The sequence below is a fragment of the Pleurodeles waltl genome, chromosome 7, assembly GCF_031143425.1.
Source record: "Pleurodeles waltl isolate 20211129_DDA chromosome 7, aPleWal1.hap1.20221129, whole genome shotgun sequence".
NCBI lineage: Eukaryota > Metazoa > Chordata > Amphibia > Caudata > Salamandridae > Pleurodeles > Pleurodeles waltl.
The window spans coordinates 1,466,134,705-1,466,158,858 of NC_090446.1; the positions used below are offsets into that span (position 1 = coordinate 1,466,134,705).

A 24,154-nucleotide genomic window follows, 5' to 3' on the forward strand; every position below is an offset into this window, starting at 1 on the left:
CCTAAGCAAAATTGGCATGTAATAATGTAACTCATTATTTTGCTATGGAACAGCCATCCTTGCTAGAGGGGTTTAACTCTAAGAATATGTTTAACATGAAACATTTACATATGTAACTTTAAAATACCGTGCACCCCATGTCATGGGCAATAAGGCCTACTTAGGGGTAACAAATATTTTTAAAAAAAAGCTTATTACCTGTCAAAAGGGGTTATTTTGACAGGTTAAATTTGCAGTTTAAAACTGCAACAGCCAAGCTTCAAATTATCGGACTGAAGTCCGGTTTGCACAGTCACTGGGTGGCACATTGGGTTCGGCAGTCCCCAAGTGATATTTAACTTACATGTCCTTGTCACACTTTGTACCTTATACTAGCAACTTAAATGTCCCAATGAGGGGTTGAAGGAGGCTGGCCTGGTTTGTAGTGGGTATCTATGGTACTTACACCTTATACTGCGTCCAGTTATCCCTTAATAGTGAAACGCAGGTAGTGTCTAGAAGCCGGGCTCTCTAGAGGTAGCTGTAGCCGAGCAGCCAGGGCTTATCTAGGAGACATGCAAAGCTCATGCAATACCAGTGTAGTCACACAGTACTCCCACACATGAAAGAAAACACTCAGTGTTACAAAAATAAAGGTACTTTATTTTGGTGACACAAATACCAAAAATACCATAGAGACTATACTCCCTTAGGAGGTAAGTAACACACAAATTATATACACTAGTATGCAGAAATAGGCATAAAAACATTTAGTAAACAGTGCAATTAGTGAAAATCACAATAGTTAGAACTGTGCTTGGGGGAACACAAACTATATACTAAGAAAGTGGAATGTAAATGTCGGTCTCCCACATAGGCAAGTATAGTGTGTAGAGAGGCGCTGGGAGTATTAGAAAACACCAAAGGTAAGTAACAGAACCCACTCCAGAGCCCTGGAAAGCAGGAGTAAAACACAGTAACTTTCCGAGAACACACAAGAACATGAGAAAGAAGATTATGCAAGAACCTCAAGAGACTGCAAGACACAAACAGTGGATTCCTGTACCTGAAGACCTGTGGAAGAAGGTGACCAAGTCCAAGAAGCACAGAAGAGTCCAGGAGAACAGGAGCCCCTGCTAACCCGGATGAAAGTGCAAAAGAAGGACCACTGGTGAAGAAGAAGAGTCAGTACTGCACCCAAGACGACGGACTTGGGTTCCTGGTTGGTGCAGAGACTGTCCCACACCAGATGGAAGATTGCAGTCTTGTTTGTGTCGCTGTAATCCAGCGACAAGCTTTGGCACACGTAAAGCTCGCGATTAGCGGAAAATAGCACTGCCTGGGACCAGGAGGGACCTGGTTGACTCTACCCAGGACGGGGAGTCAGAGAGAGCACTCATCAACTCTGAGAGCCCTCAGAAGACCAGACAGCGCACACAGGAGTCCCACAGCATGGGGACAAAGAAGGTGCAAAAGGAGGCCCTCGCAGCACTACAACAAAGGATCCCATGCTGCCGGGGAACCATTCAGGAAGCCGTGCATCACAGGATGAAGTGCTGAGGGTCGGAGCTGCACGGTGCACGAAGAACTTCGTGGAAGGATGACAACAAGCCTTGGCAACTGTAAAACATGCGGTGCATGGGGGTACTGTCTTGCGTGGGGAGGCAAGCTCTTACCTCCACCAAAGCTGGACAGTAGGACGTCAGGACCACTTCCGTCCACCACCCGTGATACAGGATCCACGCAACTCATCAGTAGAAGGGACCCACGCAGCCGGTCATCGTTGCAGAGTGGTGCCTGCTGAAGCAGGGGAGTGACTCCTTCACTCCAAGGGAGATTCCTTCGTTCTTCTGGTGCAGGCTGAAGACAGGCTGTCCTCTGAGGATGCACGACCGGGAAAAAGTTGCAGTTGCTGGCAGGAGCTGAAGATACAATGTTGCAGAAGTCATCTTTGCTTCTTTGTTGCAGTTTGTAGAGTTCCTGGAGGATCCGAGACCCTAAATAGCCCTGAAAGGGGGACTGGTCAGCTAAACAGATAAGCACCTATCACAGGAGGGCTCGGACATCACCCGCTGGCACTGGCCACTCAGATGCTCCCAGAGTTCCCTGCCAACTTGGAATCCAGGAAGGCAAAACCCAAGGACCCTCTGGAGGAGCTCTGAGCACCACACCTGGGGTGGTGATGGACAGGGGAGTGGTCATCCCCCTTTCCTTTGTCCAGTCTCACGCCAGAGTAGAGACTATGGGTCTCTGAACCGGTGTAGACTGCATTAGGTAAGGAGGGCACTGAATGTGCCCTTCAAAGCATTTCCAGTAGCTTGGGGAGGCTAACCCTCCCAAGCCTGTAACACCTATTTCCAAAGGGAATGGGTTTAACACCTCGTTCCCAAAGGAAATCCTTTGTACTGCCTTCCTGGGCTTGAGCTACTCAAGCAACAGGAGGGCAGAAACCTGTCTGAGAGGTGGCAGCAGCTGGGGCTTCCTGGAAAACCTCTGAAGGCTGTAATGGCAATACTGGGGATCCTCTAAGGAGCCCCCAGAGTGCACGGAATCATACAACCCATACTTGCAAAAGCCTTGGAGTATGATTCCAACATGTTTGATACCAAACATGCCTATGTTCGTAGTTAACATTATGTTGCTGAACATAGGTCACTAACTATGTCCAGTACACACGTAAAATGGTGTCCTTGCACTCACAAAGTCCGGGAAAATGGTCCTGGAGGTCGTGGGGGCACCTCTGCTAGTGCAGGGTTGATCTCACACACAGGTACTCCGTGTCCTGCCCTCAGCGCTGGAAGGCCTGCTATAGGGGTGACTTATAAGTGACCTGGTGCAGCGTAAATGGCAGTGAAAGGGTGCATGCACTTTTTCACGCAGGCTGCAATGGCAGTCCTGCAGAAGCCTTTGCATGGGCTCCCTATGGGTGGCAAAAGAAATGCTGCAGCCCATAGGGATCCCTTGGAACCCCAATGCCTTAGGTACCTAGGTACCATATACTAGGGACTTATAAGGGGGCACCAGAATGCCAATTTTGGGTGAAATACTGGGTTACCAATATGCAACAACAACATTTAGAGGAGAGAAAGCATAACCACTGGGGTCCTGGTTAGCAGGATCCCAGTGAACACAGTCAAGCACACTGACATCAGGCAGAAAATGGGGGTACCCATGGCAAAAAGAGGGTACGTTCCTACAGGGGCATGCCAATTTCATCATGATAAAAAGTGTGTGTGGGGGGTTGGGGGGGGTGACCATACCACTGACTGGTTGGGTTATGTCCACAGAGCTGTACAACTAGCAAAAGCCAGGTATACACTACAGAAAAGTCTAATTTCCTACAGGTCCCTCTCCAAGCCACAAAGGTCCCTGGCCGGATACTTCTACTTCCAGAGCTCGTTTCAGAGAGAAGGGGTTGGGGGGAGGGGGGGCCTAAATTCACCTCCTCACAGGCAATAAGGTGGTTTTGCTACTCGGTTAAACAAGACCATTTAAAACTGAGTTTGGAAGATATGGGGATTAAAGGGCACCAATGTGATGAAAGATGGGTAGAAGAGCAAGCATGGAAGGAAAATAATAGTTTGAGGAAGAGAGGTGTTAGAAAAGCAGAAAGAGAATGCGTTTGCCAAGTTTAGATAGAAGGGTTGTGGAGTTCAGGAAGCAAAAGGAGGACTAAGGGAGCGGTGAGAAATGTGGGACAGGAATCGGACTAGATTGAAGGAAACATGAGGTAGGAATGTGAAAAAAGAAGGATAGCAGGATAAAAGAAGTGGTTGGACAGAGCACAGAGGAAGGGCATGTGATGATGGACTCAAGCAAGGAAAAAAGCAAGAGTGTGCTGAGGAGCACAAGAGGTGAGCTCAAAGACCAAAAGAAAACAGCAGATTGGTGTAAAAGGAGCAGTTGGCACAAACTGAAAGAAAACGGCAAAAAAATTATTCAAGAGCAGACAAGTCAAATAGGTTACCAGAATTAAACACAACAATGAACCTCCCAACCAAGTAAGTTATGACAAGATGAGGATGAGGCAATGTGTTCTTTAAGGCTGGGGAGAGAGAATGGAAGTAGAAGCACTACGTACCAGCACTGCAGGCTCAAGAGCAGGCAAGGATGCGCCAGCTAGAACAGATTCAGACTGCGGCAATTCCAAATTTATTTTCACATTAGATTTCCTACAAAAAAAAAGATAATTCATGAGACAAAGTAAAACCATAAGGAACAGTGCAGAACTATCAGTCAGAGATGTGCAATGGACACACAGTACTATTTAACAAAAGACACAAGTCAGTTATTACTGTAGCGAGATCAGCCAAATATGAAAAGCACGTCCCAAAACCTTAATAAAAAAAAAAAAAAAGTAAAACAAATAAAGGACTTGCTTAGCATGTGCAGGATCCAGAAACACATTCTTAAACACATATTTAAAATGTTTAAATTAGTGTAAAGAGAACATGTAGCTTCTTTATAAACATAAAGCCAATTCAAATAGTGACCGTGAAGTACGTCTGACTGAAAACTCTATTCAAGAGCAGCATTTTAAACCGTGAAGGAAATAATTACCTCCAAAACTAAATTACAACTAGAGTGAAAAATGACACTGCCACTTTAAGACTTCCAAAGTTGCACCGCCCCATCATTTCCTGCAAGGCCAGAAAGAAGGGGTTCCAGAGACCAAAGCATCACCTTTCTTTCTGGTCTGCTCTGAGGCAGATGGAATGTTGTTAACAGTCAAAATTAAGCCCTAGGATTGTAGACAAAAATTTTCCTTCTCTCCCTAACCTGGGGAGGAGGGAGATTAGAGACACCGCTTTAGACCAATGCTGCGCGTTTACTGTTGGGGGCATTTTTAAATTGCACGTTGCTTTAACATCTTGAAGAAATTGTTTTTACTGACTTTTTTATTTTCATTTACTGCAAGCATATTGTGTTGTTCAAATCACTATTTGTTCCCTCCCTTCTTATCGCTGAATTTTCACTTCAGATGCCACTTTTTTCTGGGGTCTGGACTCTTCTGTTTGGTAAGCAATTAGCATTTCAGGTCTCTTCTCTCTGCCCAAAGGTGTGCAGTTAACACTACAGAGGTGCAGCTGCATGTCTGCTTGCTTTAAATTAGTACTCAAAGTTGACTATTGGGGGCATTTATCGCACAAAGCAATCTGTCTTACGACAAAGCCCACAGAGCATAGTCTGTAACTTCCAGCTTCTTCTCATAGCGCAAAGATGGTGCTGTAGATTGCATTTGTGGCAGGCGCATCCCTGAAGCTTTAAGGCACTTAAACCACAGAACAAACAAGCAAGAAACCACCACTGCTTGTAAATTTGAAAGCCGATACCTGAATTCGGCACCTCTCATCCCTGATGAATCGAAAAGGACCAGGAGAATGTCATTATTATAGTAAGTGGTCAATATCCAGTATTCTGTGTGAGACAGTGGGTGCTAAGTGACATTGAGTGGTGGAAGACCTGTCTCTCCTCCTAAGAAGACTAGAACAGAATGATCATTAAAAGTTCATATTAGAATGGGGTCTCTAGTTGGCAGTGGTTTGTACCCTGTCCAAGTAGGGACCCTCACTCTAGTGAGGGTAAGGGAGTCATTATACTTTACACATTACCTCTGAGATAAGCCTGGCTGTTTGTGCCAAGCTACAGAGGGGGTGAGCAGGGATTATCTTAGCTGTGTGACTCCCTTACCCTCACTAGAGTGAGGGTCCCTACTTGGACAGGGTGCAAATCAGTGCCAACTAAAATGTGGAAACAGTTTATCTCCAATTGGCATATTTAATTTACTTTTAAGTCCCTAGCAAAGTGCACTATATGTGCCTAGGGCCTGTAAATTAAATGCTACTATTGGGGCTGCAGCACTGATTGTGCCACCCACTACATTAGCCCTGTAAAGATGACTACGGCCTGCCACTCCAGAGACTGTGCATGCAGTTTTAACTACCAGTTCGACCTGGCAAGTGCACCCACTTGCCAGGCCCAAACCTTCCTTTTTATTACATATAAGTCACCCCTACGAAGGCCCTAGTTAGCCCCAAGGGCAGGGTGAAGTGTATTTAAAAAGTTGGGCATGCACCTTTCAGTTTATCATGTCCAGGTACTGTAAAACTTTCAAATTCGTTTTTTACTATTGCAAGGTCTATCTCTCCTACAGGTGAACACTGGGATTACCTTGAAGCAGCCTCTAAGTACTATAGGAAGCTGGCCTGTTGTGTGATAAGCACTTATGATGTTATCACCTTATACCAGGTCCAGGTAAACCCTACTAGTGAAGTGAAGCAGACTGTAAGTGTAACTTCCAATTGGGACAACACAGAAGTTTGTAGTTTGGCGTTTCTGGACTCACATGTTAAAATCACAATTTATGGTGAAGAAGTATTTCGCATTTTAAGTCTGAAAACGCCACTTTTAGAAAGTTGGCATTTTCTTACCTTAACCATTCTGTGCCTCTGCCAGTCTCTGAATACAAGTCAGGGGTGGGTGACAGATGGGCTTTGTGCATTCCCTCTAGACAGTCACACACAAAGGGAGCTGTGGTGTGGCATTTGCACCCCAATGGCCCATCACCAGGCTGATGGGTCTTCCTGGACTAGATGGGAGGGAGATGACACTTAGACCTGAATAGGGTTGTGTCTCTCCCCACACAAAGGGCCCCCGTACAGTGTCTGGGGACAGGGAAGGAAGTGCAGGGACCTTGTGCACTTCAAAGGCCTCTATTTGAAGTCTCTACCACTTCAAAGGCTCAACTGAGTGTAAGTACTGGACTACAAACCCCCACCAAATCAGAACTCTACTGAACTAATAACATTCTGCCGGGAGGAAGAGCTGCTGTGCTTGTGGGGGGAAGGGGGCTGCCACTTTGTTAACTGCTTTGCTGTGTTGGCCTGCTGCTTCTTGCCTGGGAGTGAGAAGGACCGAACCTGCTCTCTATATAAACCCACCAACAAGTTGTGGCAAATGCAAGAGACGGAGAAGAAGGTTTGCAAGGCTGAAGAGGACTAGCAAGGCCCAGAGGACTCGACCGAAGGAGGGCAGCCCGGGGTGACCCTCAGCAGCTGGGAGAATCATAAGAGGAGGAGGCAGCCCCTTCAGGCAACCCACTGGCAGCAGGACCAGGAGTTGCAGCAAGGCCCACTCAGCACACCTGCAGAGGAGTCAGTCGTTGAAGCAGCAGGCAGGAGACTGTGCTTTGCAGGATGGAGTGCTGGGGCGGGGCTACACGGAGCCTAAAGATCCCTTGGAGGAGGAACAAACAAGCCTTGGTAGATGCAAGAGTTGCGGTGCACAGGGGTACTGTCCTGCAAGGAGAGGCAATGGCTTACCGTCTCCCAAGTTGGACAGCTGGTAGAGAGGACCACTCTCCAGACCACCACCTGTGATGCAGAATCCATGCAGCTCCGGAGGACAGGAGATCCACGCAGCCAGTCGTCATTGTAGTTGGTGTCTGCTGATGCAGACTTCTTCACTCCAAGGGAGATTCCTTCTTACTTCTTGTACAGGCTGAAGATGCTCTGCCCTCAGAGGATGCACAACCAGGGAAATGTTGCAGTTGCTGGAAGGAGCCGGAGAAACAATGTTGCAGAGCGGAGTTGTTGCTGTAGTTGCAGACTGTCAATTCCTGGAGGGTCCAGTGGCAGTCCCAGTGACCAGAAGAGGAAGTAAACGATGCAGAGGAGTCCCGCTGGAATCTTGCACATCGAATCTGAGGACCCACCCAGGAGGGAGACCCAAATATCCCAAGAAGGGGGACTGGTCACCTAGCAGGGTGACCACCTTTCAGGAGGGGGCTGACACACCACCTACCTGACCTGGGCACTCAGATGCTCCCAGGGGCCTCTGCCCACCTTGGACTCAAGATAGCAGAATCGAGTGGCCACCTGGAGGAGCTCTGGGCACCACCGCTAGGTTGGTGATTGCCAGGGGAGTAGTCACTCCCCTTTCCTTAGTCCAGTTTCGCGCCAGGACTGGGGTCACTGGACTGGTGCAAACTGGCTTATACAAGGAGGGCACCAAATGTGCCCTTCAAAGCATACCAGTGGCATGGGGATGCTACCTCTCCCAAGCCATGTAACACCTATTTCCAACGGAGAGGGTGTTGCCTCCCTCTCCCAAGGGCAATCCTTTGTTCTGCCTTCCTTTGCCTGCGCTGGTCAAGCAGTAGGAGGGCAGAAGCCTTTCTGAGTGGTGGCAGCAGTTCGGGCTGGCTGGAAAACCCCAGAACACTAGTAGGAGCAATGCTGGGGGTCCTCTAAGGAGCCCCCAGAGTGCATGGAATCATACAACCAATACTGGCAACAGTATTGGGGTACAATTCAGACATGTTTGATACCAAACATGCCCAGGTTCAGAGTTACCATTATGTAGCTGGACACAGGGAGCGAGTGACCTGTGTCCAGTACACGGGTAAAGATAGCTTCCCCGCACTTACGATGTCCAGTGTAATGGGACTCGAGTTAGTGGGGGCACTTCTGCTCAGGCAGGGGTGCCCTCACACAAAGGTACAGGTAGGAGGGCCTACCATATAGGTGACTTACAGGGACCTGTAGCGAAAGGGTGCATGCATCTTTTCATGTAGGATGCAACTGCAGGCCTGCAGACACATTTTACATGGGCTCCCATAGGCAGCACAATACATGCTGCAGCCCATGGGGAACCCCTGGTGCCCCAATGCCCTGGGTAGCTAGGTACCATATACTAGGGACTTATAAGGGGGCACCAGTATGCCAATTGTGGGGTGTGCAAAGTCCTAAGCAACCAAATTTAGAGGGAGAGAGCACAATCACTGGAGTCCTGGTTAGCAGGATCCCAGTGAAGACAGTCAACACACACTGACAGCAGGAAAATGCGGGGGAAAGCATGCCAAAAAAGGGTACTTTCCTATATTCGCCACTAATGCTTGCTCCATCCAAGGAACTTTTTCAGCAGGATCTGCACGAGTTCTGAAGACAGCCTGCCCTCCATCACGGTCGGCTTGAACTTTGGATTTAGCCCTCCATCACGGTCGGCCTGAACTTTGGATTTACACCAATCTAGCACGACCTCAAGTAACCTAGCGCTATTGACTTCAAAGCACTACATTTGTAAGTTTATTCTTGCATATCTCGAGTTCTACTTATTGGATTTGTCGTTTTCGTCTTTACTCAGATAAATATTCTCCATTTTCAGGTCGAGCATAGCATTGCGCAAGCTCTGCTCTTCTTGACATGCTGTTACCTATTCTGTGGGCTTTAACCATGCCCATCACTTTCACTCGTTCCTTGGCCTGACTTTCAAAAATCCCTTGATGTCGTTGGTAAATGCTTTTGTTTGTCCCACCTTGAGGCTGTTTTGTTACCGCCTTGGAGACTGAACCTGTTCCATGTATTATTGCACGAAAGACCAGATATCTTTGTGTCGACTGCACTAAGTTTGGAAGCCCTGTTAAAAAAAAAAATTGCAGAGGAAAAGAGGTGTTGGTGTCCCATGCAGCCTGTAAATTTAAGTTAGTCAAGGTTTGCCTGAGTACCGATGACCAGCTTGAGCTATCATCAGGTGGCATCCTCATTTCCTTCCAGCAGGGAACGGCTCTTAATTTGTACCACATTTTTATTATTGCCCCCCAGCGGATCCGAACTGGATGGAACAATCCAAATTCCAACCTCGCTTGAGATGAATGGATGATTGCCAATTGGATTATGATACTAAGGAATATGCTATTAAGGCTTTATACCGCTATTGTTTTATATATTCATGTTAATCTGTCAGAATAAGGAATTTGTTGTAATATAGGATCTCTCTCTCGGTTAATAAAAATAATCATAAAAAAAAGAAAAAAAAACCTCAACATCAAGATGTTCTAGTTGCCTAAATATAATTTGTTTTTTTCCCTTAGTTCTTGCTTATTCCGCGCTTCCACACTAGATGCCGTTTTTTTAAGGCAGCCAGTCCAATAGGGGTCGACCCTAGCTGCCCTTTTTTGCTTGTTAGATACTAACCATTTCAAGTCTCTGTTTTATGCCTGCGGAATGGTCTAACTGTGGAAGTGCCAAAGGTAAGCCAATCTCCAAACCAGCCATGTTCAGCTCCTGACATACTGCCTCTCCTTCCTTTAGAGGCGGCAGTGCTGGATGTGATCTCTGGTGAGTTTCTGCTTTCTTGTAAGAGTCTTAAATCCCCATGTCATTCTGATAAACTTGGTTTACATTTACGCATTGGCCTAATGTTAACAATATTGAGTGTTCTTTTAAATGTGCATTGGTTAATATTCGGTTATTGCCAAAACATGCAGTTGAGAATTATGATCCAATAATTAATCTGAAATTATACATACTGTTATTGAAACTTGAACTATTCTAGTATTTGGTCCTGATTTTTGTCTTGGCATGAACAATACATCACAAAAGTATTAATATTTGATCAAAAATGTGCCGGCCTTGCTATTGCTTTTAAAGATTTTCTTAAGTTATTAGAGCTGTATTCTTTTGCCTATGCGTAGTGGGTTTCTAGATAAAACTGGTCTACCAGTTGTACTACTTCAGGAGTTCATTGTTCCCCACAGGAGCCGGCTAAACTTTGGTCCCTAATTTGCTAACTTTCTGTTCCTACTGGCCGGCTTTAACGTTTGGTCAAATATATCGAAAAGTTCTCCAGCGTCTCTATTTATTGAGTCATTGGCATGGTCGGATCGGTCACAACTGGCTGCACACTCCACTCCTATTGTACACCTTCTTTATTTAATCTTGCCCCACTGATTCTGATTGCCTGTGAGATCCCCAAGCTCCAGGCATGGATCAAGCAATGTTTAATTCCTTTTCATATTAGACACCCAGCTTATGTTTGGGAGGGTTGGGTCTACCTGTAATCCTAGGAAAAATGCTAACTCTGTATGGTACAGGTTGTACACTAAGGTGCATTTGCTGTGACATTATAAGATAACAATCTTCCTTCTTTAGTGAGTTGAAAGGAGATATCCACTTTGAGCAGCAGGATGATGTTTACAATAACGGGATTTATTTTGCAAGCAAAGCCACTCTTCCTTCAGCCAAGATTTTTTTCCTGGCGCAAGGATCCTCCTGCCCTTGGTACACTTAGAAGCTGAAGACAGCTAGATTGATATGTGAGAAATCTGAACGCCAGTGGTGCCATGATCCCTCCATGAAAATTCAGTTACAGTTTATCTTTACATAGTATAAGGAGCAAGTATAGTCAGTTTCATTCAACTATTTCGCCTACAAAAATGTTAAAGCCCAGAACTTCACAAAAGATGTATTTGCAATCTTTAGATCACTTAATGATCCAGAATATATGATCTCTTCCCATGAGCGCGTATTCCACGGCTTTGGACAATCTCTAACTTTGAGAATAAAATCAAGTGTACCTGGAACTCTTTCCCCCATGCAAAGCAGCTGGTTCTGAACGAGGTCCCAATTTGCTAGACTCTGTTGGAGAGTCTAGTCTGAAACTCCTTTAATTTGCCCAAAATGGCTGAACGCAATAGTTTATTGATGTTCTGGGCCCCCGCAGATCTCTACCATTCTCCACTTTTCAGGCGGGACCCAGACTGCTTCACCAGACTCTTTTGGTGCTCTGCAAGAGATCGCTCTTAACAATAAGAGTACCTATTGTTTGGAAACAAACATTACTCTTGCCTTTATTTAAAAAAACATCACACTGATCCGTTGGTGACCGGAAATATTATCAACTTAATACCTTTTTTCCCTTGCCTATATAGCTCTTGGAGAAGAAAGTAAATACTCAACTTTCATCTTACTTAGAAAAGAGCAAGATTTTTGATGAGGCATAGTCAGCCTTTCGTCTTGGACAACTTAAGTTTCCGGGCTGGACGATCTTAGGGTTCTGGTTGAGCACGGCTGTTCCTCCTCCTTGGTGCTACTGGACTGGTGTGCAGCCTTTGACCTGGTCTTCCACTCTTGGATACTAGAGAGACAGAGGCTGGTGTAGAAGGCAAGGTGTTAGCCTGGTTGTGGTATATCTATCCGAGAGGATTTAAGCAGTTCAGAAGGGGTCCTTTCAATCAGCATTAAAGGAAGTGTTACAGGGTGTTCCCAAAGGCTCTCAAACTAAATACAAATGAAACTGAAATCTTGATGATTATCATGGACAACAAAATCTCCAAGAAGCTTATATCCCCCAGCTCTAGTCAGAGAAACTGAGCCCTCCCATCTTTGATGTTCATGGTTTGGGCCTTTAAAGTGATTAAGACCGGACTTTACCCTACCAGGTTCATAAACTACCCCCAAGTTAACCGAATGAGAGTGCTGCAGCAGATTCTGCTATTTTTGCCAGTCCAGACAGGACCATTGGTAGTTCGAGCAACCATCTGGAGTCGTCTCAACTACTGTAATTCTTTGTTTTTGGCGTCCCCTAATTTTTTGATTCACCAGCTTCAGCAGATCCAAAATGCCATAGTCTCCTGGTCACTAAACATACTTATCAAACCTCTGCCTGGCAAGCTTCAAGGGCCCTCCACTGGTTTCTAGTGTCCAGTTGCATTTCATTTAAAGCCATGTGGGATCTCGTCACTTGCAAGATAAGTTTCATCACTATCTTCCATGTAGTTGCTTGGGATTAGTTGAAGCTCTGCTTCTGGTGGGTCAGAGGATCGGTCGGCCTCGGGCAGGAGGTCAACCTTTTTTAGTAGCCAATGAAAAACTGACTTCTCTGTCTTTATACTCAAGACACATGATTCGCTGCTTGCTAGTGAGAAGGCTTTCAAAACCTGGCTGCTTTCCAACAGTGCCTTCTTCCTTTCTACTCTAAACTGTGCTAGGACAATCACAGTACTCAAGCTTTACAAACGGTCCTTACATTACATTACACAGGGCAATGACACTGTAAACAAGTTATGCAGGTAAGGATGCCCCACAAGGCTTTTTAGCCCATCACGCTCTCTTCCCTGATAATACAGGAAATAAAGTAAACTATAAAATAAAAAGAGGGCAAACATTCCTACATTAAATTCAGAGATGTTGATATAAATGTCTCTGGCGGGAGCTCAAAAAGGACTGAAATGTAGAATTATTTTAAGCTGCTTGAAAGAATCGACCCTGACAGTGGCCACCTCCAGAGAGCATGAGTTACAACATTTTAATCAGACACATGACTCCTTACTTTTGATCTGCATATAGTTAATTTTACATCGGACTTTAAAGAATGGATGAGCAGGTGGTGCATGCAATATGCTTAGAGGATCTGGCACTCAATGGGTGCGTAGTTTTCCTTTTGCCCAGCTGTGTACCATATTTATACCAGATTTAACTTATTCCTAACCACATATTTCGTTATGGTATGATTCCCAAATGTGGAATCTTGGGGTTATACCCGCATCTGCTCTCGCCCTCTCTCCCTGCACTCAGCACTGCAATAACGGTCACCATCCACCAATATTCCATTGTGGAGGTTGCAGCCACTGCAAAAACAAAGAAAAAATCCTGATACTATACTTAATTATTTTGAAGACAACAAAGGCTCAGTGTGTAATTCAGGCTTTTAATGTTGTATTCGAGGGAAGGAGTATCCTAACAGTTTTCGGAGTAAAAACACTAATAACAGAGGGGGTGTTAGTGCAGGAGAAAGCCCGTGGGACACCAATAAGATATTAATAAAAAGTTGCATCCTGGTGACAGCACATTTAGAGCTTCGAGAGAAACATGCAACACTCCTAGAGAAAATGAAGTGATTGGATTCTTGAGAATACTCTGTTAAGGGGCATGAAGAGTGAGACAGACCAGGTTACATGTTAGCCTATTTAACTGGAGCTGAGTCTATTACACAGGCACTGAAGGCCCCGAGGAATGGTGGTGATGAGGTATACACAAAGAGACGTCAACTTCTTCCTCAACTAATATTCCTTCTTGGACTCGAATTCTACTGCAACAAGCCAAGTGACATTTCTCCTGGTGGATGCTACACAATCATTGCTGGCCACAGATAAGAGACGATTTGGATGCCCTGATTATCTAGGCAGAAATTTCTAATGTGGTCAAGCTATGTCTCGTGGAAAGATACCAGGAACAGATAGCCTCCACTAGGTTTTTATGGTACATTTGAAAGGTACACCAGTTGCTGCGTGAACACAATATCTCGCTAGAGAGTGGCAGACTGCCTCCCACAGCTAGAGAAGCTGTGGTGCTTCCCAAGTCAGATCGCGATCAGCTAGCTAAGCCATCAAACGGCTACATACTAATGCTGAACAAAGACTACAAAACAATAGCGCGAATCCTCCCATCTATATCCCACCCAGATCAGAGGGGATTATTCTTGTGCTGCATTACGTCGCCTAACCTCAGAAGGTTGTTTCACATTATTGATGTCATACAAGACGAGAGCTATAGGGCCTCATCTTTGTAAGATACAGAAAGGGCATCAGGATACCTCAGAATGGGGCACCTCTACGATATGCTGCAGGTTACGAAATTTGAAGCACATGTTGCAGTGGATAGAGTTACACTACTCTGAACGGACAGCCAGTCTGTATAGGGAGACAGATATGCAACAGATGGAAGGTACAAGGTACCTGTCAAGGATGGCTGCAGTTCTCCCCAGCAGTCTGGCTTGCCATGGAGTTTGGAGCCAGTCAGGTACAATGGGAAAATAAACCGAAGAGTGTGAAAGTACACTGAACAGCATACATAAAGACCCTATAAGCAGATGATGATTTTATCTATTAGCATATTCAATGCGTATGCCAGACTTTGATTGCAGGGCCAAGTGCAACAAGTTGTGCACTTTCACCTAAATAATGGTACAACTCAATGCCAGAATTTGGCTTTAGAAGCAGTGCAAGTGAAGTCTGACGTCGAGGTACCCTCTGAGACTCCTCTGAAAGACTCCTGATCAACCCATGGAACTTACCTGTAAATCTACTACAAGCACTACTAAAGAAGGTTGATCATTTAACGCCTCATGAACCCTACCTTAGAGGGTGTCTAGAATCATTTATGCAAAGGTTGTTCTTGAAAGATTCTCTGAAACCCCTCTGCACATTTTCTGTAAGCAGTTATTGGGAAGGCTGATCCTGAAGGGCCCCTAATTTAAGCTTAAGAGCACCTGTAAGCAATCTTGTGAAGGCTGTTCCCAACACACTTTATTAACCTCACCTGGAATCATTCCTTGTGTAGGCTAATCCTGAAACACATAATGACCCTAACCTAAAGGACTCCTGGAATTAGATGGTGTAAAGTCTGACCGTAAAACATCTTCCGAGACTCATCTGTAGGTTTCCTGGAAGCAGTTCAAATGAAGTATGACCTTGAAGAGCCCATTGAAATTTACATAAATATTTCCTGGAAGCAGATCATTTGAAAGCTAATCCTGAAAACCCCATTCATCCTCAACAGCACAACTCATAGAAGCAGTGCAAATCAAGACTAATCTGAAGCACCCTCTGTGAGTTATATGTAGGAGGAAGCAATTTATGTGTAGGGTGACCATGAAGGTCCCATGAACCTCAACAGTGTATCTGCTGAAGTGGTCCATCCAACATCAGAAATATGTTCCCCATAAACGTCCCCCACAATATCTCTTGCAAGTAAATCAAGAAACAGTTGAAACTTTAACCTCTTTGAAACTCACTTCTCTATCTCCTCATAGACATGTATATGACGTTCTATACGATTATTTGTCTCTTCCAATTTGGCACGCTCCTGCTCTTTCTTCCGCAAGTAGGCCGTAAGCAGCAGGCTTCTGCGCTGGACATCTCTCAGCTTCTCATAATTTGACTCCATTGTGGACACTGCATGTCAAGAAAATAAACCGGTTACTTATTTACATTGTTCTTAAAACAACACTTGAGCTATTTCTAAACATCCTAAATCATATGTTACTATAACTCAATTAAATGGCACTGAATATGGTCACATGTACTTACAGCTTGCAGTCAATTCTGGCAGCAACCACTTTAGTTTCAGTTCATCGTGCTGCAGCTTAGACTTCAATTCAGAAATCTCTTCCAGAAGTATTTTCTTCTCTTTATGGCTGCCAGCGGATTCCTACAGTGCAATACTGAAAGTAAAACCTCGAACACAGGACGGATAGCAGTACTGGGTAATGGTGACCAACCGCAACCATACAGAACACAGGGAGAGGTATTCAGTAGAATATAAATAGACTTTTAGCATTGTACACATTTGTGATTCATGCCAGATCTTCAGAATATTATTTTCAGAAGATAAACATATCCCCACAGTTAGTCTTTATTTGGAAAAAGGTTGAATTAGCTCTCCTTCCAGTCACACTTCTAAACAGGACACATAGTAACATTTAATAACAAAATACATGGGGAAAATGCTGCAAACTTCAGGATGTAAGGACTGGAAAACTAGAGACACTCAGCTTTTGATAGACCCATGTAAGCTCCAGAGGTAAACTGCACAAAAGACAAGATCTTTCATCAGAACAGTATTCCTGGAACCAGGGAACTGCATATTAGGTGCTCAAGATTGACAATCAACCTGGTACAATATTTCAAAATGATGCTACATCTTACAAAGATCATAAGCCGTCCAGTATAATACATCACAATTTGCAAGCACACTTCCATTGGGTACGCCAGCCTGGCAATTTGTAAGATGCTACAGAGTAAAATTAAGGAATAATCAATTTTGTAACCAAGTTTAAGTGCTTGCCAAGTATGCTTAAAGTGAAATATACAAAATAATTGTAACAGCCATTTACTAACTACTGTAAACTTAGTGCAGAAAAAGCATAAAGTTCAAAATCTTGCCTTTGCTCTCAAGACTGCAGTCATGAAAATCACTACTCAGTAAGGGTTTACTCAATTTGCTCTATAAACTGTTCTGAAGATTATCCAACCTTAAATATAAGGAAGGTGTGGCATACCTCTGGAAAAAACAATCAAATTGTGGCTCTGCAAGAATGGTGCTGACGTGCGATACTATCATTTTAAAACTGCTCTCTTGATTTCAGAAATGGGCTTTATCCCTTGCTTAAAATACAAAGTCGCCAGCTGGGTACCAGGCTCAAAACAAGGATGTAAAAAAAAATTCAATAACTTGTACTTTTTTGGTAATGCCACAAGCGCTAATAAATAGGACTAAAATTAACTTCCCTGTAGCCATCAGGTTTACAGTGGTTCACAATTTAGATCTGTTCACTAGGTCAATACTGACTTAAGATTTGCATCATATACACCGAGCTTACGCTGAGCTTATTGCAATGAAACATAAGACGAGAAAATATAATGAACTACATTCCCAATCTTTACCCTACGTTAATATGATGCAGACACTTTTTGAAGACTTCAGACAACTGTCATATTTCACACATCCTTACATGGTCCTGCATGTGCCGTACAAGAACACATGTGATATCACGCGTCTGGGAAACCACAAGACCAGCTTCACATGAAGAATTCATAAACATGTGTATATATTGAACTTGCAGGGTTAAGGATGAATATCGGGGACATATGTTTCATAACTGGCAACCAGCACTATCCAGCCATTTCAATGGGAAAAAACAAGTATGATTGAAAACTTTCAAAACTGTTATCTTTATGTATTGTATCAGGCCTCGAAAAATCTACTCGCCCACTCACTATGGCGAGTAATATTTTATCAGGTCGAACTATTTTTAGGACCTACTTGCCCCTTCTGACAAAGAACAGATGTTCTGTTAAGTCAGAAAATGAAGGAGCATTAAAGATGCATTTAAATCTTGTCACATTTGCTCTGTGTTCAGAGACAGAGGTCAAAAGTCAGTTTGTCTTTTTATAATTAATCTTCCTTCGGACTGCAGAATTCCAGAATTTTATAAGATGAACTGTCTGACCTGCTGTACAAAGAGTGTGAAATGAAATGCTGTAGGGTGGCAGGTTTTTCCTAACACAAAACCTTTAAATCACTAAGCCAACTGTACAAACATTTCAAAATATATTTCCGTAGTTGTGAAAGCCCATTTTTTTTTACTCTTGTATGTTGAACAAAATATTCTAACAGGATGAAAACAAAACAGAACACTTTACTCTGTGTAGTGCTAATGATAAATATGTTTTCTGAAAACCAATTTGCATAGATTATTGTTAAAGCACTATATAGTTTTATCAGTAAAGCTGCAAGTCAGTGGGAAGGTTTTTGGACATTTCTCGGAAATCTACTGTCTGTAGATGTCTGTAGAATGGCAGTGCACTACCGCATCATGCTTTAGTATTATATTTAGTAAAAGTGAGTGTTTAGACACAAACTGAGAAACACTCCTGCCCTGATAGCAGTGCTATTAGTAAACTAAAAGAAAAGTCATGGATCATGTGTACACTATATGTGGGTTAGAATCTTATTATACATGGAGCAAATGTACAGTTTATTTAATCAAACAAGAGGTTTTTTTGTACAGCAGAAATGCTCAACTCACTGTAAAGGTGCACTCAAATTACAATGCAGAAAACTGTGACTCTGTAAAATAAAATATTTGCCTAAGATCACACAATTTGAGATCCATGTACGGGTAAAGTACATTACAGTTAGGCCAAGTAGATTATTCAAGTTCCTCGATCTGCAGGTCTAGTAACATTTTATGATTTTTCGAGGCTTGTGTCTGAATGTTTTTGACTTCTCTACAGCAACTTGCTTGCAGTGAGCACAGTTTCTGCAGTTGCATTTCCCTACCCAGTGTCTAAACTAGAAGTAAAAGACTGACAAATCTCACAGGGTGGGACTGAATACTGCTACGCTGCAAGTTGCTCTTTGAGCAGTGTGTCAGATGTAAGGATACGCTGTTTAGTTCCAATATGGTACTGCACCCACTGTGTTTGATATGGTCCTTTGAGGGTGGATTCTAAATTCAGAGTCACTTGTATATGTTAGTAGAGCAGAAATGTTATGCACTAAACCGGTTCTCCAACTATGCACATTTTTTTGTTTTAATAATTTTTCCCCCCAATATATTTAATTAACTTAATCCTTTTATGAGACACTCAACCATCATATAACGAGATTACTATATGTTGTTCATTCAATCAGTACCTTTTCTTGGGAAGAACATAAATTTGCTAAGCTGATGGTGGGCTGAACACCCTACGAATGCCAAGGACCTCATCCTAGGAAAAATAACTGAATAGAGCTCCACAGGCACAGAGGGATTTAGAGCACATTTAGACTAGGTTCCATCTATAGCCTGAACTTTTGACGTGAAAGCGCGGCGCGATGATGAAGCATGCCACCTTGTGTTTTAAAGATGAAAGAGAAGAAGCTTAGTCTGCTCAAATACCCAAATGGTTTTCATAAAAATCCAACATTTTGAAAAGCTGGGCTACCTGTGTTACGTCTGTATTTTGTTTGGCCTCTTACTCTCAATCCATAAATCATCCTTTATTTGTATCATAATGTGTGGATTTAATTTAGGAGAAGATGCCATGCAGTCACAGGAAAAATCTCTTCCACAGGTACAGATAAGAATCAGAAATAGGAGTCAAGCAATAGTGTCTGCATAATAAGAGTTGGAAATTAAATAGGTAAACTGGATGCACACAAGGGCCCTAACCCATCTAACCAGGTGTTTTACTTCTGTAGTTAAGGCTGAAAAAACGAGCGTTTTGAAAGCAAGGAAAATAACTTGTGATAAGATAGCAATTACACTGATAATCCCGAGTAGCAAGAACAAACAAACAATGGTCTATTAAATAATACAAGCGAGTCACTTGCTTTTAAAGTTTACTTGAAAACTCTCTCTTTACAGGCTTGCCATGACTTTCTCAAATTGTCATTGTTTTTTAATTTAACACAACACAATTGCAATCCGAAGACCAGCTACTTAGCTATGCATCTTCGAGAAGGTTTCTTGCAAGCAATTCTGAACTATATATACATTTGTATTCAGCAGTTTTGTCATTATGCCATCCACAATCGGGAAGCTGGGTATCTTTGACGCTTCAAGTCCCATTAACATTTTGTGGATTTGTAGGCCGACTCTATTATAGTGAATCTTATGTAGCACTGGGGGTGATGCCTATCTGCACGGCTGTGATGCAATACCCTCCATAAGAACAGGTCTTGAATTAAACAGGGAGATTTGGTTTTGACCGGATGTTGAAGGGAATATAGCTCGAAGCTCTGGAAAAACCTACTGAGAATGAATGCTGTCCTCTGGGTTACTCATTTTAGTATCAAAGCGATTGTACTCCGTAATGAGAATAGGCCCAGATTTTATGAGGTGGAAGGGAGGGTTTGGACTCGGACTGCAGATAAGAACATGTATTTCCACGCAGGATTAGTTATCCTGACACATCAACATTATTCACTGTCAAAGTTCAAGATTTATAACGAGTAAATGAATTGTCACCCAAAAAAAGTAAAAAAAAAAAAAAAACACACTACTATTTTACACAATAGTTAGAAAACATTAAACTATTGTAAATGATGGTCATACAACTTTTAATTGTGATAATATTGCGTATTTAGGCAACCTCAAAGGGAAAGGGAAAGATGTTTATTTAACTGACCAAGATATAAAAGATTTACATCGCAATGTCTTTCTGCTTTACTGAATAAAATATAGAACCAAACATTACAGCAGTAACAAACAGCACCTAAGTTCCCTATTTACTTAACTACTAAACCTCATGCACAAGTAACTAGCAAGATTATGTAGTTGGGTAACTTGCTTTCCATGGGATAAAAAGAAATAGCCCCGGAAGGTGCTCCTCGGTTTTACTTATGCCACAAAGTCTGACATCTAATATCCCAAAGTGGCAGACGTCTACCAGCAAGATCAACCTGTCAAGAAGAAGCACTGAAGTGGACCTTGTTATTAATGCCACGCTTCTGAGACTTCCAGGAAATCGAATTTCAAAGGTTTACTTTAATAAGAGAGCTGAGTCCATATAAACTATCAAATATGCACAAAACGTTTTAAATAGCATAAAAAGAAACTAAGATACAATCAAAAGTTATCCAATTAATACCAGCGCTAAAATGTTAGCGAATAAAGGGTCACCTGACAAGGAAACCACTGAAGGGTTCAATTTGCAAATCAGATGGGTGGTAATTTGCCTCTTCTAGCAGAAAAACATTTCTGCCAAATCGGTCATTAGCAAACATAAGAATACGCACTCATTCCCCTCACTCTTGAGCAAATCCAAGTATCTCATCCCTAAAATGTCCAGTAAAAACAAAGACCTGCAAGTGAGGGAGACATTTCTCTGGATAGCGCAATAATAAACTGTATCTCACGCTAAAAACAAAGAACAAAAAAAAAAACAAGTATCGGCAATGCCAATCGGTATCGCTTACCTTTACAAGCGAGACCATGTTATATTGGCGATGCTTGTTTAATCTTCAACGTCAGTCACGCTCGAAGTTGTACTTTCCACCATTCTGCTGCTGTTTCGCTAGTAACCACTAGGTGGCAATGACAGCAAGCCAGCAAACGTGGCACTTGGAGAAGCAGTGCAGCACAACGAAGGAAAGATCTACGGACGTCGGACGGAGAAATCAAAAAGAAACTCCCGTAGGTGAGAAAACCAGGAGCAAGAGAATGAGATGAACCCGAAAGCCACCCAATCTTGATTAGGAAGTGGCTTGTGGGGCGTGGCTGAGGCAGCGACCAAGATGGCCGCTTATCTGTGGCGCTCTGGCGGTAGTGGTCTACTAATGGCCTGGACCCCACGTACTATTGCAGCGAATACCATCCATGCCCTGGGACAGCACGACTGAACGCCAGGGAAGCGAGTGGCGAGATCTCCGCCCGCCCGGCCCGCCTGCTACTCTCGGATCAGAATGGAGGTCCCTGCTGCCCAGCACCGCCTCGGAGGCCCTGCAGCGACGGGTGCAGAGGGTGAACCGGAGGCCAAGACCATTGGGTTTCGCTGCACCCACAGGCTTCCATGCCACTCATCACACTGATGCCGACATTACACATGAAGGCGGGCAGAGCTGCTACCCTCACTCCATGGAAGGCAACAACGCCCTGACTGCACCAATTGCAGCCGGAGCCCTGTAATATTTGTGTTTTGACCACTGACTCCACGTTGCACTTAGCCTAGCAGCACACCGTCACATTGGTGACCACCAGGTTCATTTTGCCTATTGACTTCATTTCACGCTTAACTTCGCGTTAGCCACTGCCATGTTAGAAGTGCAGATGCGGCAAATATTTTTCTGTGAACAATATGTTATGCAATGTTTTTCGCTCAAGTTTTTACTCTACGTGTCTGCGCATTCTTTCTCATCAAGGGCTAAGGCATAACATGGGGGAGGCAGAGGGATAAGGATGTACTAGGATGATGTTTATGGTATGGCAGAGAACAGTTTGGTTTTGGAAGAGTACCTTGGGATCCTGGCCAGTTCCAACATGTTCCTTTCAAAACTGACCGGAAGTAGCCAGCATTTTTTTTTTTAACAACTTACGGAGCGGGAGGGGTTTTCTAGAAATCTCTCTGGCTTGTTTAAGGTATATAAGAGACCGAAAACGGACTGACCATGAAGTGAGTCAGATCTCTAGCAGGATCGGGAAACTAATGCCTGTCATCTTTCCCATGAGGGTAGAGCTCTTTCTCTTCATGGGCAATCTTTTGGTCAACGACCTGTTGCTGGCAGGAAAAAGATGTGGCGAACTCAACTGTGCCCCCATGGTGCTGAATTTTTCATTCTAATTATCTGCTTTGCGTTGTGTATGAATATATCTGTATCTTTGCGTAAATATTTGCTGTTTGAAAATATTCTTTGTACATGTTTTTATTCCATTACTGTGACCATTTTCAAACGTGCACTTTCCGTTGTACTGACCCTTCTTTGCAAGCCTTGGAGAGCGACTTAATAAATGTATTTACTAGACTATGAGTTGCATACCAGAGATTATTTTCAGTGTGTGCATTTAATCTCGGTCCGTAGTGAAGCAAAACAAGCCCCCCCCCCACCGTGCGGGGCACCCAAAGCTGCTAGATGAGACCCAGTGAGTCACCCTTTTCTCAGCGACTGAGCAACCACAAGCGAGCATCTGCCTCTCTCCTCTAATTCACACCTCTACTTGGGTGTTTACCTGGGGATGTGGAGGTCAGCGTGACCTACCTATGCCGCAGTTGTGCTCCTGGGCCCAGCGAGACAAGTAATTCCACCCTGGCCTACCTCTACATAACTGGCTGCCGTGCTGGCGGTCTGGCACACGAGCTCCTGAGCTTCGGCCTGGGCTTTTGGATGCCCAACCCCCTCTGGCATCTGAGGGAGCATTCACAGGCAGTTAACTGCCATACCACGCGTGCCCGCAGCTTAAGCAGAAGGCCTAGGGGTACTTTAGGAACAAGGATTACACCTCAAGCGCTGACCCACTGCGGCTTCTTTTTTTAGTGCCTGACCCGGACCATGCATCTGTAGCGCGTTACTGCCACTCTGCGCACTGAGAGGCACATAAAGCAGTGAACTAGTATCTGTGGGAGCCCGCGCTATAAACATTGGCTCTTCACCAATTCTATGCGACCTTCCCCCATGCCATTGGAAACACTGCCACAAACCTGACTCCTGCCGTGTTGGGTGCCCACAGCATCGCTCGAGCATCTTGTACAAACTCTGAGATAGTGCTATTGCTACTTTGCACTTGCTGGGGCCCACTGGGCGCTTCATCCCACCACATCCATGCATCTTCCTCAATGGGTCGCGGTGATCCAAAACACCGCCAGTGTCTTTGTCCTGGCTAAACCACAACACCTCCCAGATGCCCACTCAGACTTGACAAACCTTCAGACGGCAGGGAGGGCCCAGATGCCCCAAGTGGCTCGACGGCCATACTTGCGGAACTGAAAGTCGGTTTCTGCTCCATTGATGCTAGCTTTGATGCCTTTATGGGACACACTGATTGTATAGATGAGCGCCTGGACTGCCAGAAGGTTAGAATCAACGAAGCAGTGAGCCATGGTGAAGCAGGTAGACAAGATGGAATGCATCCCAGACAATTAAAAAGAAAATAGCGATAAAAAAAAAATAAAAAAAAAAAATAAAATAAAAAAAAAAAGGGATTTAGAGGCGCAGTACTGCTTGAACAATATCAAAATCGTGTGAACAGCTGAGACAACCAACATGGGACGATCAGACACGTTCATTGCAACCCTGCTCACAGAGTTATTTGATCGTGACAGTTTTTCCACATTGTTTGCAGTAAAGACAGCAGACCCCTCCCTTGGCACACATCCACCAGCTTGAGTGCAACCACGACCAATCATGGCCTGCCT

The 24,154-nt window shown here is 43.9% G+C and overlaps 1 protein-coding gene across 2 annotated transcripts in view; it reads right to left on the minus strand.

Moving 5' to 3' along the window:
- HAUS5 (HAUS augmin like complex subunit 5) overlaps positions 1-24,154 on the minus strand; it is a 246,752-nt gene that overhangs the window by 133,868 nt on the left and 88,730 nt on the right. For both annotated transcript variants that reach the window (XM_069201157.1, XM_069201156.1), the window contains exons 6-8: positions 15,848-15,968; positions 15,553-15,712; positions 4,061-4,151 (exon numbers count right to left, since the gene is read on the minus strand). In XM_069201157.1, coding sequence (XP_069057258.1) covers positions 4,061-4,151; positions 15,553-15,712; positions 15,848-15,968 — 372 coding nt within the window. The remainder of the gene's footprint in view (positions 1-4,060; positions 4,152-15,552; positions 15,713-15,847; positions 15,969-24,154) is intronic.